Here is a 17,987-nt window from a genome sequence, read left to right on the forward strand (position 1 = left end):
TCAAGAGAAAACCCCCGACCTTTATCAGGTGGGGACTTTATAACTTACAAAGACACAAGGAACTACTCCTTAAAGAAACACTCAGCAGCAGCCTCAAAGGGCCCTCTGCTGGAAGCAAATCTAGAGACTGCCTTTAGGACCTGAGGAAGCCTGCTATGTAGAAGTCATGCCATATCATTTTCACTAATGGGACAAGTTTTCCAAGTGCCAGAGTAACAAGTGGAACCAAAGACATCACAGGCACCTTCTTTTCTAGAAAACACTTCTAAATTGGGAAATTAAAAAACCCTGATAGAATATTAAAGAAAAGGTAACGATACAAAATCCACTTCTCACAGATTATGGAATGGTATTGTTAGTATATTTCTATTAGACTTTATTTCAAAACCACCTTGGATGCCATAATTATTGTGTAGTGCCTTGTAATATAAACAGAATTATGCCACTTTTATCCAAAGCATATCAGATTGAATTTAATCAACCACAAAATTCTCTGCAACTAGTATAAAACAATTTTTTATAACTTATTCTGAAATACAATGACTAGATTTCAGTTCATGTACAAACTGTATTTTGTACAAATAATTATAGGGTTAATATCTGGAACGTCTACTTTACTATTAAAATATTACATATGTGACCCTTTTCCTTACACTAGCAGAGAGGAAGTAAGGAGCAGATGGAGAATGACCAGGAATTCTGTTCGTGCACTTTCAAGAGTGTTTCATGTAGCGTATTCCTATCATTAGCAAATAAAAACATAAATGAAGAAATTAATGTGAAGACCTATAAAAATAGTCATTTGGGAACAAAAATTCTGAGATCTGCAGAAAAAGAACTAAAAGTCATAGTATCTTTAAAAGTATTTGTCGTAAGTATAACTTTGCTAATTGGTGGGAAAGGCAATAGTTTCCAGAGTAGCACAGTGCAATCATTAAGGCATTATGAGACACGTGGAACCTCGTCTGCCCAAAGAGGCATTAGAACGGTTTGTTAAAACTCCCATGAAAGCTCACGTGTGAACAAACACAGAGCAGCTCTAACCCGGAGCTGCCCTTCCCTATAGCCACCTCATCCAGGCCTGGGCCTCTCCTCTCCAGGGTCCTAGGGAGCATCACCTGAGAAGCAGGCCAGGCTCGTAGGCTTCAGGCATCAGGGGTTCAGACGCACTGAGGCTGTGAGGGTTTCTTAGACTGTGCAGTTCGTTTACTCATTTCACTTTCACTTAAAGTCACCAGCACAAAATTTTGGCAATAGAAAAATGCTTTAAAATGGGGTAAGCCCTCCTCCTCAATCTGATTTCTGAACTACTTGGCTCTATTTAAATCAAGTGCTTTAAAAATGAATCCTTTCGGAAATCATTAGAAGTCAAAACAGATCTGTCATAAAACTATTTTATATTTTGCTTCACAATCCTCACAACTCTCGAAGCACTCCCTTTTGTAGCTGAACATGACCTCAAAAACACTTAAATGCCTAGACAGCACAGCCAGCAGAAAGCAGTCAATTTAAACCCACATGCTTTTAACTCAAAAGCCTGTGTTCTTTCCAACACAGAACTTCATGTTTCTGTAACAAGAATTCCAGATTATGCGGAATCCATAGTGCAGATAATGAGAAGCACACCGTCTGTATCTCATCAGTTATAAGTGGGACCAGGGAGAGGGCAGGGGCTGGAAAGACAGTTCAGTGACCAAGTGTATAATCACTCTTACAGAAGAGTGAAGCACAGTTCCTGACAGCCATGTGAACATTACTTCTAACTCTGCCTGAAACCAGAGTTTTCTGTATCTGTATCCTCTTCTGCTCTACGCGTGCGCACGCGCACACACACACACACACACACACACACACACACACACACACACACACACACAATTAAAAACACTTCCTAAAATGAAAAGAACTGGGCCTGTAAAGACAACTCAGAAAACTTGAGAAAAGGAAAGAGAAACACTTGAGACCGGTGAAGCAAAGCCCGGCTTCAACGGAGGTTTAGCCAATGAACTGAGTATTGTTCAATGGAGGTTTAGCCGATGAACTAAGTATTGATCAATGGAGGTTTAGCCGATGAACTGAGTATTGTTCAATGGAGGTTTAGCCGATGAACTGAGTATTGTTCAATGGAGGTTTAGCCGATGAACTGAGTATTGTTCAATAAAGACATTGCCAGGGACAAATGCAGGGCAACACCTGTAACTCCACACTTAAGAGACAGAGCCAAGAGAAACTGATTTACAGTACAGGATTAGCCTTGACTGTGAAGAGAGACTCTGTATCAAACAAAACAAAATACACTCTAAAATCAATAAAAACAAATGCACTTAAGTGAAACTATTAAGTCTAAAAAAAGTTACTAAGTCTGAAACTGTCATGAATATATGCGTTATACTTTATTTTTACAACAAAAAGTATTTGCAAAAAAGTAAAATATCCTTCAGATGTTTAACAGAAATGACCTCAAGTCTAGCATTTAAATAAACATCTAAGCTTTTTCTCTAGCTTTAATAACCTAAGATCCTGACAAAGGCAGAATTCAATATATACACTGCTGTAAAAACCCCACAACACCAACAAGCAACAATCTAGAAACTATTTTTAAAAATCCCTCGCAGACATCAATCATCCCTACAGGCTAACCCGATCCAGACAAGCCCTCTCTGAGACTCCTGGGGGTGATCCCGTAAGGTGTCAGGTTGACAATTAAAACTATCCAGCGTGATATATAACAGTTACAGGAGACAGACCTCGGGTGGGTGGGAACCCTCTCTTCCCACAGAGCCACTCAGGGCTCTAGGCTTTGCATGTCCTGGTTCGTGTTCATCCTGCACAAAGTCTAAGGATGTGAAGGAACAAGGCCTATCATTTCTAACCACATTCCACTGTCTAGAACTCAGTCACAAGGAAACAAGCTTCATTCTCAGAGAGGGACAGACAGCGTGTAGTGGACAGTGGTGGCATCCTTAAAGAGAATTCAAAACTGAACTGTAAGGGAGAGTCAAAGGGCTGGGAAGGGAGCCTCAGGTGGACAGACACGAGCCACAGTGAGGCAACAGTGAGCAGGGCGCTCTGGACACTGTCTCCACAGCAGTGAGCATGAGGATGCTCGGGCAGATGGCTTCCCAAACGTGCCAAAGCTCTACCTGTCCACGGCAAACTGAAAAAAATAAGTGCAAGTTCATAACTCAGTAAAAATGTTAACATATTACTCAATTCTCTATTACTTTAATGTACAATGTTAGGAAATCGAGAAATATAATTTTACGTCTTAATTTTATACTAAAATATGTTTAAATATGTCATTTAAGTCTGTGACTAAAGTAATGGCCTTTCCTGACTTCAAAATGACTCAGCCTTACCCCATGAGTGAGAGGGACTTAACTTCACCTTTGTACACTCAGTGTGCCAGTGTATGCTATTAGACTATTCCTACACTCAGACGGGCAATGCAGCATGAGTTACCAGAGGTGGGCAGAGCAGCTTAGCAGCCAGCAGAAACTATCTACACTCCAAATCCAAGTCCGCAAGATGTCAGTCAGACCGTCTTCTGGGTAGCGATGTTTATGCCTTCAGTGCTGCGGCAGTTGGCTGTAGTCGAGTCTTCTTCTGTGCAGTGGGCAGTGGTGATGTCAAAGTACAGAGACAAAAATACCCATATACATGGGACACCGTAATGCCCTTTTCAAAGCTCAGGAAAAACTGTCACAGAAGAAGGAGGACAAATTTGAGACAAAGAAAGGGGAAAGCAGTCTAGAACCCTGACCTCTGGGCACGGCAGGACTTTCGTGCTCAAACCCTCATAGCATCTGTGGTTCCCCATATAAGATCTGCTCACGATTGGTCCTGGCAACACCCTCTGTCCAGTAGAATGGGGAGGGGCTAGTGTGATTCTATGCCCCAACAAGACTGAGGTGGGTGATATGGGAGAAGAGACATTTTCTTCACTAGGGTAGCCACTGGTAAGGAGCCTACATTCCTGTAAACAAACTCCCATCCACAATCCTGTAAGTTTTCACAATGAGACCCACTAAGTCACATGCACACTTAAGCTATGAAGGAGGAAAATGGAGAATGTTGGAAGAAGGGGACTGATGGGGGGGCAAGAAAGAGTGAAGGAAGTGGGTGAACATTATCTAAACACATTACATATATGCATAAAATGACATAATTAAACCCAATTATCATGAACAATTAATATGTTAATAAACATTAAGATAAAAAGTAGAAAGCAACAACTGAACCATTTTTGATTGTATAACCATGCAATGTGCAAGAAAAACACACTAAACCCCAAAAAGGAGTTGAAGAGCAGAGTAAATTAAACTGTGAAGGCTCAAAAATGTAATCTCAACACTGGAGAGGCTCAGGCAGAAGAATGGTGTGAGTTCAAGCCAACCCGAGCTACAAGATGAATGCTTGTCTTTAAAAAAGAAAAGGAGAAAAACAAGGAAAAAAGTTAATTAGCAAACTAAAATACACTGTTACATAGCGTGAACATAAAACTCCCTTTTTAGTAAAGACACTAAGCTAACAAAGTGACATAATATGTAATATACACAGTGTGTCCCTAACCACCCTTAGGTTAGAATGGGTTATAACCGTTTGTTATAAACAGCAATAAAAATGGAGAATGTCGGTGCCCAGGACTTGGGAGACTAAGACAGGAAGACTGCCTCAAGTCTGATGCCAGCCTTGGATAGAGTGATGAGACCCACAGAGGGGGACAAAAGAGGAGGGGGGAAAAGTCAGTAAAGAAGTAAAATGACCTGTCTGCTAAGAAAATCTAAGTGTTATTCAACAATAAATGTAAGAAATCTAAGAGTATTAAACTTGAACACTAAAAAATATGAACATTTATAAGTATTAACAACTAATGGAAATAGGAGCGAATTAAAATAAAAGGCTAATTTCTACCCTCTAATAAAAAGTAGTTCTCCCATCTTCCCCCACATCTACTAACGTCCTAGGAACCAAGGCACTGCACTGCACACCTTAAAAGTACCAAGAAACCCACAGCCTGGAAGTGAACGGTAAGAATTCCACTTGCTGCAAGCTTAGTGAATGGCTTCAACAGTGGCAAACGTTCCTGTAACAGTTAGTCATGCATCTCTCAGCCAGTTTAAAATAAGTAGGCCATGGGAGGACCAGAACAAATGAAGCCAACTGTGATGGAAAACACCTGCTGGTGATTTCTGCGGTGAGTGGCTTCCAAAGGAGTGCATATCTCTTATCTAATCTTGCCATGCAAATAGTCAAGTACTTGCTGGTGAAAGATCACACTGTGTTGAACGGAACAACTATCTAAATCCGCCACCGCTATCAGTCTGTACATCATTAGTCAGGTTTGAAAAGACTTTGCTTAAGTCAGAGTTGGTTTTGTTTTTTTTTAATTTAAACACATATCGTTGCTATAGTAAAGTATCTAAAAAGTTATTTTCACAAACAGAATTTCAGATCATTTAAACTTAGTTTAACCTACACAATTGGGAAACTCAAATTGTATTTGGTAACTAGTTCAAGTTTTAAAGTGAAGTTACTTTTTAAAATGTCTGGCAAATATATTAGTGTTCTAGTCTCACAGAAGTGTACACAGCCACAGTGTGCACACTGACCACGGGTTTTGTTATGCTCTCACGTGAGTGTGCATGGCATATACTCTGATCACACCAATTTAGTCATATTAAAATTTTGCAGCTTAGATTTACAGAATAGCCAAACTTTAGTTCTAGACAAGGGACTAGACCTGCCTTAAGAGATTTTATTCTGAATAACACATTTCTCAACAATAGCCATATTCTTCCCATGCCATTATCTTAAAATCACAGTAAATCAGTTAATGCCAAAGCCAACTGTTATATAATAGTGAGAGGATACTAAAAATGTGACATGAATATCTCCAAACTCGGACCACAGAACACTGAGTAGACAGACTTGAGCCCCATCCCCTAGGACTACAGAACACAAGGAGGAACAGACTTAAGCCCCACCTCCTAAGACCACAGAACACAGAGTAGACAGACTTGGGCCCCACCACCAGAGGGTACAAATCAGAACTCTTTCTAAATGAGGCATGTGCCCTCAAATGAGAAGTTTGGGGAGGCTGCAGTCATATGTCAACAATGCTGTCCATACTTAGAATATTTCTAGAACCCCTCTTTGGGAAATCCCTGTAGGATCCTTAGCACATTCTATTGATTGATAAATGAGAACAAATTTCTCAACTTAGAAAGTGTATCTGAGTTTTTGAATCACTTAAAAATTCACGAGGCATGTAGTAAAAGATGCAGTGCAATCTCTACCTGGTGACAAAACGTGATGTAAACAGAAGGCAAGGAGACGAACTTTCCTGGGATGGGACCTTGGAAAGGTAAGAACTGCCCTGAAGCAAATTTCTCATTGGCTATGAGATGACTCTATCCTCAAGTAAACAGTCCACACAAACCTACCTCTCATCTCACACCCAGTAAACAAAGATTCTAAGAAGGAAAAACATTGCCCTAATTTACTGTAATCTTTAGTAGCAATTTGAGAAGTTTAGGTCTCTTAACCCTAGTTCACTATTCAATAGTCTTTCTTATATGCTTTATTGCCTATAGGAAGAAGAAAAAAGCCTCATTTCGTTGTGTTCTAGTTCAAATTATAAGCAGTTTGCTTCACCATATGCTACTACCATGAAACACTACTATCTCCAAAGACCCAAACAAGTGGGTGTGCGCAGTCCTGACCGTGAAGCTTCAGAACTGTGACCCAAAATAAGCTTCTATTTACATGGCCCATCTCCATATTCATTACAGTGAAGGAATCTTCTTCCTATTTGATGTACATATCCAGAAGAGGAAAACGTCCAGGCAAACCCTGTGAGGGATTATCATGATTAGGTTAACTGTTTATTTGAATTATCTACCTTAGATTAGCCTCTGAGCACTCCTGTGAGGGATTGAGAAGACCAGCCCTAAAAATGGGGAATACCATTCCCTGAACAAAAGAGATTATGGGTCCGATAGTGCGTTACAATGAATAGAGGCTGGAAAGATGGTGCCACACTGAGAACCACATGCGGCTCTTGAGAGGTCCCTCCCTCAGTTTGCTTCCCAGAACCGACATAGGCAGCTCATGACCTCATGTAACCAGGACTCTAAGGGATCCAATACCCTCTTCTAGTCTTCTAGGCGGGTGGGCGGGCACGCACGCACGCACGCACGCACGCACGCGGGGGTGGGGAGACACAGAGCGCAAAGCACAGGCATCCAAGGCTCTTCGTCCTATCTGTGGACACAAAGAAAGCAGCTGCTCCAAGCTCCTGCTGCGGCGACTTCTCTACTATGGTAGACTGTATTCTGGAGCTGTGAGCCAAAGGAAATTCTCCCTTCTTTAAGTTGCTTTTGAAAAGCCACAGCACATGAAAAGTCAGATGTATGTCCTTGCCTCATTACTCTTCTCAACAACCCAGTTAGACAGACATATGACATCATTTTTAAAATAAAGAAACCGGGGTTCAGTCAGTTCCTATAAAAGTCACAAAGTGACAGGTTGTATTTTCCAAAGATAGTTATAAGGTATCTCCTATGTTTGTTTTCTTAACAAATGTTTCACCTGATAGTTAAGCATTGCTAGAAAAACTGCAATACTCAAAACAGAATCCTCATATATTGCATACCCACATTCCCCTAATATAACATCTTAACATTAGATTCATATATGTGATGACTATTACTGTGAACCAATATTAATACATCTGTATTAATTAAAATGCATATGTTGTTTACATTGCCCTAGTTTTATCCAATGTTGTACTTCTGAGCCAGGGACCATCAGAATACCAGAGTTGATTTTATTATTTATGTCTCCTAGATTGATGCTGACCACCGCCATGACAACTTCTGTTCCTGTTGCTAATGACCTGCAAAGCCAAAATGCTGAGATTTGAACCTAGATAGAGTCCATTTCAGTCACAATCCTAAATTAATAACTATCTTTGCGCTATTTATATATAGGAAGAGAGAGAGAGAGAGAGAGAGAGAGAGAGAGAGAGAGAGAGAGAGAGAGGAAAGGAAGGAAGGAAGGAAGGAAGGAAGGAAGAAAGAAAGAAAGAAAGAAAGAAGGAAAGAAGGAGAAAGAAAGAGGCACCTCCATGCTGGCCAATGCAGTGAACCCGACATGGCAGGCATACACGCTTTGGACATTGTTCCAGTGACAGTCTCACTCTGCAGTATATTCTGTATGTAAATGAGCTGCAATGGTGTGTTGGACCATGTTTCTAACATATGTGACTTTTAAACATGAGTACAAATTGTCCCCGATGACAGGGCTAAGCAAGCTATAACAACTTATCTTTAAATTGCTATATTCACTTCCTGCACTATTACTGTATTTCTTTAATTCAAATCCTACTTGCTTTCATTGAATGGTAGGAGTGCTTGTTAAGTGTTAATAGATTCATTACACACATTACTTAGGGTTAACTTGCGGCCATTGCTAATTATAACAGGCTTGGGGGAAAATCTAACCTACACCGATTAAAATTCTATTTATAAAGGAAAAAAATCAAAACCACAGAAATAGTGCTGAGTTCAGTAAGTGCCAAATGCAATTCCTATTTAGATGTTGGTCTTACTGCAACACTGTAATTACCAAAAGAAAAAAAAAAGTGAATTTCTAAGTGTTTCAAGATGAAATGGTCTTTGAAGAATTTTTAAGGCTCGTAATTATTTTCCTAAAAAGGTAAATCATCCTTTAATTTATTAAAATACTAATTCCAGAAGTTAACACATATTGAATACTCAATTTTATTCTTAAATAGGAAATGCCTCTAAAATTCAGAATCTCAACTCCTAACCAAAAAAAAGATTGCCAGGCGTCAGAGGTCAATGCTAACTTCCTCCAGCCCTATAGGGATAATGCAAACCCTACAGAATGGGATGCTAAGATTCTTCGTGTAAATCAGGGTATCTGTCCAGAGAAAGGCTATGGCAACCACAGCCTCTACTTCCTTATACTCCCACTTCCTCTCCAGTCAGCACAATCAGCTGTCCCTATCTGCCATCACATCAAATCTACCTTGACAAAAGCAGGGTACTTCCATGATGCTACATCCAATAGGCATTTCTTCCTCATTTTAATCTACCTCTTGGGGTCATTCTATACATGCTTATTCCCTCTTCAAGATGCTAGTCTCGCTCAGCTTTTGTGACCCCTACCTCAGTGGTTCTACCAGCTAGAGGGGCTCTTCCTCTACTATAAGACCTTCAAAGTCTGAGGTATTCCATTCCTTAGACATTGGCTGTTTTCTCCCTACCTTGTTCTGGTCTTTCTCCATGGTAACTATATTGTGATCTCTCACTACAGATACCCAATGCAATGCTCTCTAAGTGCCACACTTGCTTACTGGACACTTGGACAGTAAGCAATTCAATAGTTCTGTCCTACCTAAAATAAACACACTATCATCCTTCTCCTACATGGTCCACTGCTCACAATCTTTCTCCAACTCAATAAACAGAACAGCACCTACCCAGATGCTCACAAGCCAAGTTTATTCTTCTCTTTCCCTCATTCTCTAGATTCACTAAAGTCAGCATGGGGCATGGTAGCTTTATCTCCAATCTAGTCTATCATTTCTTTGCTGCTGCCACTTTTATCAAAATACTCACCTCTTGCTTATGCCACTGTTGATTCTCCTTCTTTCCTTCTTAGACAAATGGCCAACATGTCCAGTCCTTTCATCATCCTGTAGACAAATGCAGATCTGACTGCACAGTTCTAAGGGTTTCATTGGCTTTCCCTTTAGTTCTTACGGTTGTGAGGGTGTTAATCAATTTAAATGCAGAGCATATAAACTCAACAGGACTTTATGGAGTCTCGGGAATTACAATCTAGGAGTCTTAGACTGAGAAAGCTCCAAATAGTTAAACAAGAGTAACAAGAGTGGAAAGAAAGTAAAAGTTTTTGTATAGGGTTGAGAGGGCAGAGGGCCTATATAGGCAGCAGACTAGGAAGTGTTCACAAAACAGTAACAATAACAATATCATTTTATAGGCCTGTGTACAAGTAACTTTTTGGTTAATCCCATGTTCAGATACTTACAGTCAAAGAATCAAAACGGCCAGAGTTCCCATGTTGCTGTCATGGTAATGTTGCCTTTATTTTATAAGGGCTGTCAACACTGTTCACTGCCACTTATGCCCCTAGCACCGTACCCAGCACACATGGAAAGCTTAGATTCTACTTGCTGAAAGGCTTAGTTTTAAAAGGAGGGTTGGGAGAAGCTGGCAGTTAAGTTGCTATAGACACTTTGGGGAAAGCTTCAAAAAAATGTGGTTCAGTGGATCAAAATATAATTCCATTAGTAGTTCCTTTAATACTTCTGGATTTATATCCTTTCTAGGCAAAAGCAGCATTAGACAAACACAAAAGTACAACAGGCAATGTCACTTTAGACCCAGAGTAGTTTCTCTAGCTGCTGATGTGCCTTCATGTTCTGCCTCAATTGATACAGATACAGAAAGCAAGTATTATTTCACTTTACAGATATGGCCACTATGGCTTGAAGAGGAAAATTACCCCACAGATTTTTAGTGGGGTAGTGAAGATTAGAACCTAGCTCGAGACTTCCCCAGTTAGCCCTTTCTTACCTCTCCCTCCTGTTCCGTGTGTGTGTGTGTGTGTGTGTGTGTGTGTGTGTGTGTGTGTGTGTGTGTGTGTGTGTGTGTGTTGGTATACATTTTCAGCCTTTAACACCAAAGAGCCTGCAGATATAAGCTGAAGTCACCTTAGTTCCAGCTGTCAGCTTTGGTCAAAGAAGTTTCTTCATGTGTTTAACAACAGTAACTATAGAGATGCAAAACTGGCCCAAGCCCCTAGACTAAGCAACTGTTGGACTGCTGAGTGCTCAGCATAACCAGATCAACCCCATTCAATACTCAGAGAACGTCCTGGGAAAGAGGGAAAGAATCTAAGGGCTGGGGGTGGTTAGCGTACTGTGCACTGCTGTCCTTCACACAAGACACAGCCACGGCGCTCAGGGTCACAGCATCAGAATTACCTGCACAAGGTCTGTACAAGACTGGGCTTGTCAACATCCTGTCATGGCAGCATGGTTCACAAGGGCCCACACCCCTTGGGGGATTGCTAGGTAGTTAAGGGGTGCTGGGAGAAGAAAAAAACAACTTCTATGCTCTCCCATGAATACTCTCTCACACACAATCCTGTAAATACCTTAATGAACTTCTGTGGGCAGAAAGACGTGAGATAGAAGTAGATCAGTTAGGAAGAGAAGGGGAATCAGCAGAGCAAGAGGAAACGAGAGGAGTAGTGGGGATGAATGTGATCAGAAGATAACAGACATGAAACTGTTGTAATGAAATCATTTTATATAATTAATACATGCTGATAAAAATACTAAAGGCTAACCTATCTGCTGAAAACTTATAAGCCCTACATATACCATCTGATGAGATTTTATGAGGTAAATACAACCAGACTAAGATAAAGCACTGCGGGACCCTGCAGCCTCCTTCCAGCACTTCCCATAGTCTTTCATTCCTCATACAGGACTCAGCCATGCAGGAAAACAAAGGCAAAGTATCACCTTCTTCACGGGTGCACAGTATTCCACAGGACACACACAGCAAAGTGTATTTCTAGTCCCTGTACCTTCTTTTGTGCCTTTCTGGATTTAATTATATTAATAGTGTCATTATGAATATTGTTTTTGGAAGAAACTCAAGACCCAGATATGGAACAGGACTCTGAAGCAGTAGAGAAATTAGGCAACCTAACAAGATCCCACAAAGCATATCCCCTCTAGGCACTCAGGTCAGAAAATCTATCTCAACTTTAACATAAAATTTTTAATTTTTATGTGATACAAAATAAAATCTTAGGTACAAATACTATGCAAAATAAGATTATAGTTTATGGCTACTACAGTTAATTAAAAGCTTTTCAAATAAAATTCAATCTTATCTAACTTGCAGAAGCCAATAAGACTAATGATAATATTTGGGGTAGGAATATTTTCATAATAGGTCTACTTTACAGATACTTGCCTACTCTGCTGTCAAATAAAAACTTGACTGGCAAATGAAAAACTAAATGTGGAAAGACAAGTCTTGCTCATGGGCAACCGCATTCCAAAGCACCGCACTTCCGAGTTGGCGTTTTCCTGCTGGAACTGTAAGACATGCTAGCGACGGAGGTTTTGCATCACCTCATACGTCAATCATCTCAAACATGCCTGAGAAGAACACTAGCAACACAGTCTTCAACCACCATGGGCAAAGCCTAGTGTGGAGCTATGCTCTACAACCTTCTATCACCCCTACTTGTGTGGTAGCTATCCAGACTGAGAGACACCTCCTATCCCCGTCTTGTCTGTCAATCACTTGTATGACTGGCTTATGCCTATTTTTTATCTGTCACCAACACTTGATTCCCAGGTCATAGGCCACAGAATTCAGACCACAATTTATTTCTTAATTCATATACCTTAAGTCCTTTTCCATTCTTCACAGATAGAAATGGCTCTGATTTCTCCAAAAGGCCAATGGACTTGGGATTCTCTTCAGCTCCTCCTTTGGCTGAACTGTTCTATAACCCTCTCCGCCCTTCCCGACTTTGAACCTACACTGTGCGCCTCTGAGCTTCTGTCCTTCAAGGAAGGCTCCCAGTTTCCCTCCTCCTCATGATGCCCCTCATTTCTAACTGACTATCACTAGAGAGTGGGGAGGCATGCTGATAACTAGTCTGTGGGGACACAGGGAATAGAAGAGAATAAGGAGGCTAAGGGCCAATCGTCAATCTATAATCTAATTAGATGTAAGTTAGGGCCACATGAACGCTGGAGCAAGTAAGCTTCATTAAAAACAGTAACAAAGAACAAACAAAAAACACACACAGCTTCCCAGAAATGAGAGACATCTCCTTATACAAAATATGACATCTGATTTTCTGGAGGTTCACCTTATTATTCTAGGAACTAGAAATATCCTAAATTATGTCCACATTAACAGTCTGGCCTATAGCCTAGAATAGTTAAACAGCTCGTTTTAACCTGAGATTAAGTTATCAACAGATGGAGAAAGCAATTTCTATTTAGTCAGTGACCAAAACTAAAAAGTCATGACCCAGAGGGTCTCCAGATCACAAAGGTTTTAAAGAAAGTAACATCAGTAAAGACAGACATCTTTATAAAGAGCCTTACAGGAAGAAAGGAAGAAAATTCTAATATCCAGACAGGCTTAGGAATCTGGCACTTGTATTTATCTGGGACAGGGTCTCACCATGCAGCTCAGGCTGGCTTTGAACTGTCTGGCAGTCCTGCCTCATGCTCCCAAGTGATACAACTGTGTCCAGCCAAAGCCATCACTTCTGCAATTGAAACTTACAAGAAGACACACTTTTAAGATCAACAACGTAAAGGCAGTTGAAAGCTAGGTGTGATGGCAGCCGCCTGGCCTTGTGCTGGAGGCAGAGGCAGGAGAATCATGAGGATAGCCTTGGCTACACACAAAGTTCCAGGCTCTTAGGGTCACTTGAAAGCCTGACTTGACAAAAATAAAAAAAGAGACTTGAGCTCACCTGATACAGACAGCTAGGTACTGTTCAAAAGCTGGATGTCAACCTGGAAGGCAGCTAGAGTCACTGACCGCTACCAACCCCATCGTTAACTTACAAGAGCTGTCAGGGTTCCTCTACTTTCCAAACGATCTTGGGCAAATTATTTAGGTTTTCTGAATCAAAAACTTCCGTGTGTTTGCTGTTGGTGGTGGTTGGTAGTGATTGTTTTTCAACATGATCTCAAGTGGCCTAAGCTGGCCTTGACCTCCTGAAGCTCCTGTTTCCACCTCTCAAGTGCCGAGAACACTAATAGGAACCAGGTGCCTGGCTCTCAATGTCTACATTAGAGGTACAGGACTAAACTAACTGGTGCACGTTAAATGTCGAGGCTAGTGGACATGAGCAGCTGTGGGAGCCATCTCTCACACACACATAGCTACTTGAAGTCAAGCCTACAAACCTCTACCACTGAGCTAAATCCCCAACCCCAAGCCTGCTGCTTACATATAGGGCTTTTCAAACTCGCTCGGCCTTGGGAAGTGCTGCACACCAGACATACTCAGTACATAGAGTCTAACTAGAGCCTTTGAGCTAAAGAGATTCTAAATATCCTCTGCCAGAGTCACTGAATTCAGTCAGATGATCAGAGACAGTCAAATCTTTGTCTGAACACGGGTCAGAAACTCACCATGTTAACACAGCACGCAGGGATTGCTGGGATGGTCCTTTGAAGATTTAATTGTATTGGTTATTGCCCCTTAATCATGTTTCTGAATGGCTAGATTCACTAGAGGGCATCATGCATCAGACAAAACTCACAGAGAAAAACATTAAAAAGAAAAGATTTACTCAACATTTATTCAAACAGAGAACTACTACAGCCAACTCTACAAAAACATGTTAGGGTAAAACTGATCACGCTAGCATTCATTAAAAATGTTCAGGAAGAGGGTTGGGGATTTAGCTCAGTGGTAGAGGGGCCCTGGGTTCGGTCCCCAGCTCCAAAAAAAAAGAAAAGAAAAAAAAAATGTTCAGGAGGAATTAAATGAAACCCAAGGTGATGTACCCTTGGAGGCATACCTGTGTTTCCACAGGCAAGTAGTAGTATTGAAAAGCCTGGGTTCTTTCCAACCCCTGCACAGCCTCTGTAACCTCACGCACGGTTCATGCTGGCTCTAAAAACCATACAAATGCCGTCACCTTTACTCTTTTTCCTTCCTGTAACCACCAGCTTTTCCCTTTCTCCCCCTCAAAAAAAAAAAAGCTACAAAACTATCCAAGTTTCTATAAGACCAGCAAAGAAAATTCAAACATAGATCTGTATATAATCAAATATTTTAAGATTGTTTTCATTAACAACATAATGATATGGCTATAAAAAGTCATGGAGTTCCAAGAGTATCCAGATAAAAGAATGCAAATACCGAAACTCTGCCTACCACGGTTCACACAATCCAGTGCCCTAAATCTACACACACACACACACACACACACACACACACACACACACACACACACACACACACACAGAGTAACATGCAAGAACCCCAAAGTTCCACCCTCTACAACTCACAGTAACAAGGAAAGAAAACCATGTCAGGAAAACCCAGCACTCCCTCCACCTCACAGATTCCATTCTAGAGAAGCAGCTCCAGGACTCTGTGCACCAGGCTTACCGGAGAGAAAAGCAGGTTCCGCTCTCTCAGGTAGAAGATTCAACTGACTTCCAGCCTCTCCCAAGCCCCTCCTCCCCCACCAAACAGCTGCTCCATGTGCAAACCATTTCAACATTCTTTCAACCCATATAAATTTGTAGATTGCTTTACTTTTTCTTTGAACCAGTTAACCATGTGCCTGATCCCACAGTGACTATGAGTTACATGAAATCCTTAACACGTGATTATTTTGATGTCTGCCAAGACCCTCATATTCTAGACAACTTTGTTACAAGGAAGACACTACTTGGTACTGCATATCAATACAACTAGGAACTCCTAACAGTGAAGAAGAATTACAATAGAAACTCCATCTCCCAAAGTACGATGCAAGCCTTTGGCTTTTGAAAAGCATCATCTCTTTATGAAGTTGACTGGGTGAATTAAGCACTGGATGAAGCACTGGATAAGGACAGGAAACTTGGTTTCAGTCTGAAAAATCCATTATCACTGTGTAGTAACATGAAGATGGTTCCAGAAACCCCAGTATCCCATGACCACACATCTTTACTGTGCACTTAGAAACCCTCTGAACCAGTTCCGGCAACAAGGAAAATAAATGCTCAATCCAGTAGCACAATTCCCTTACAAGAAGGATGGTAGACTTTCCCTGTAAAAGCTTCTCAAACGCACCTGTGTCCATCAAGCCACCTGGAGTAGGACATTTTTGGGTTTTGCTCCACTAAGGAAGTTCATACAAAAGTCTCATATATATATATATATATATATATATTATATATATACACACACATATAATATATAATATATAATATATAATATATATATTATATATATATGTAAGTATTAAGTATAATAAATGTATTATGCACTCCAAATAAATGAATGTCTTACATTTAAATATACAAACATAATTCTCACACACACATAAGACCTAGCCCATCAGAAATTGGAATAGAAACTATGAAAATGTTATCAAAATAACCCAAAGCAAATAACCAGACAGTTTAATAAATCTAAGAACTATGCATGCTCTAACTTTAGGACATAAAACATCCCCCACTCTTCCAGGCTCAGCACTAGTGGCCATGGGCCTTCTTTCCAATGTGAGCAAAAGCATCAGAAAGCTGGCTAATGCTTAGAAGGGTTACTTCTAGATACACACATGCGAAAATGTTTAAAGCTTAGAAGGGTTAACCTAGGCAAACCTTGCAGTTATGTGAGCAGTGATTTAAAAAAGGAGTATTAGAAGCAGTAATCGTCACATGCCAGAATCCAGAGGACTGCAGGTAAGGCCCCCCATTCCATGGAGCCCTACGCTTTCTTATGCTTTGACTTCTCTTTCTCCAGACTGTGAAACTGCCAACTACAAAATTACAATGGTATGAAAATTCCGTCTACTCTAAAATTCGAGACTAACGAAAATAATAAATTATCTTCCAAAGCTTACCGATTAACTCAGTTCATAGCAATTTTACAAATGTAAAAGTTGACATCATATTCTAGGATGAAAGACTGAATGAGTAAAGCCAGGAACACAAGGACACTCTTCCACTGCTCCTCAGCCCTGTGTTCAGGGAGTTCTAGCCAAGACTAGTCACACAAGTTAACTAAAACTCATCCAAATCAGAAAGAAAAGTGTGATTTCTACAAAACATGATCCTCAGTCTGGAAAACTTAGAAGGAAATTACAAAATACCAGAGGGGATAACAAATTCAGAAAAGTTACAGGGAACAAAATTCAATACACAAAAGTCAAGTGTGGGCACGGAGGTTCACACCTGTAATCTCATTACTCCAGAGGCTGAGACACAAAGATTACCATTTAAGGTCAGCCTTATCTACCCAGGAGAGTTCGGGGGAGGGGGAGACAGACAGACAGACAGACAGGAGGAAAGAGGGGGGAAATATGAAGAAGAGGAGGAAGGGAGGAGATAAAAGTAAACCAAAAAAGAACTTACAAAAACAAGTCGCATTTTACAAGTACACTAAGAATGAATTCAACCAAAGAAGTGAAAGACTTAAAAACTGCTCTGAACTACACTACAGAGCACTGCCTAAAGAGACTGAAGACAATTTAGATATTTAGAAAGATTCCCACATTTATGAATTTGGCAATAAAACAACACAATTTATAAAGGCAATATAATTTCTATTCAACTATTTTCCAAACACATTAAAAAATAACTCTCAAATTCATCTCAAATATAAATGAAAAGTTAATTATACAAGAGAAATAATAAGAACTTGTTATTAGCAGGAAACAGCTAACCCTCACATAGAATACACTGGTTTCCTACATCTGTAGTAATACATTTCTCACTGACTTAAATAGCAGTTTAAAACTTTCTTTAATATGGGGACCCAAGTATCTGGAATAGTATCACTGGACCAAAAGTCAGGTGTATGTCATCCTTCCTCCATATTGGCAAGAAGAGCTCTTACTTCATACAGCCACCAAAATTCCTTGACTTGTGACCATCTCCTTCCAACCTCTCTGCCTCTGTGGTCGCTGCCCCTGTTCTTCTGTGCATTATGTCCCTCTACCTTCCACTTCTAAGGATGCGGGTGATCTCTTGTAGGCCCCATCCACACAACTCAAGATTGGTATCTTACTCCAGAGCCTCAAATAATCAATAACTCCCTGTGCCACAGAAAATAATGCATATTAGCCCCAGACCTTAGATTACAAAGCCTCTTCCCCAGGAACATTAAGCAAATCCCACTAAACCTCAAATATTGCATCAGACATAGAAA

At 40.5% G+C, this 17,987-nt stretch overlaps 1 protein-coding gene across 5 annotated transcripts in view; it reads right to left on the reverse strand.

The window, feature by feature from the left end:
* Positions 1-17,987, reverse strand: part of Lclat1 (lysocardiolipin acyltransferase 1) — a 129,135-nt gene that overhangs the window by 88,012 nt on the left and 23,136 nt on the right. Inside the window, exon 1 of one of the 5 annotated variants that reach the window (XM_032908940.1) lies at positions 9,651-10,674. The exons of the other annotated variants lie outside the window; for them this stretch is intronic. Within the exon in view, the coding sequence (XP_032764831.1) occupies positions 9,651-9,772 (122 nt within the window). The 5' untranslated portion in view covers positions 9,773-10,674. Of the gene's footprint in view, positions 1-9,650; positions 10,675-17,987 lie in introns of those variants that run through there. 5 annotated transcript variants of the gene reach the window in all.

Source organism: Rattus rattus, chromosome 7 (genome assembly GCF_011064425.1).
Source record: "Rattus rattus isolate New Zealand chromosome 7, Rrattus_CSIRO_v1, whole genome shotgun sequence".
Taxonomy (NCBI): Eukaryota; Metazoa; Chordata; class Mammalia; order Rodentia; family Muridae; genus Rattus; species Rattus rattus.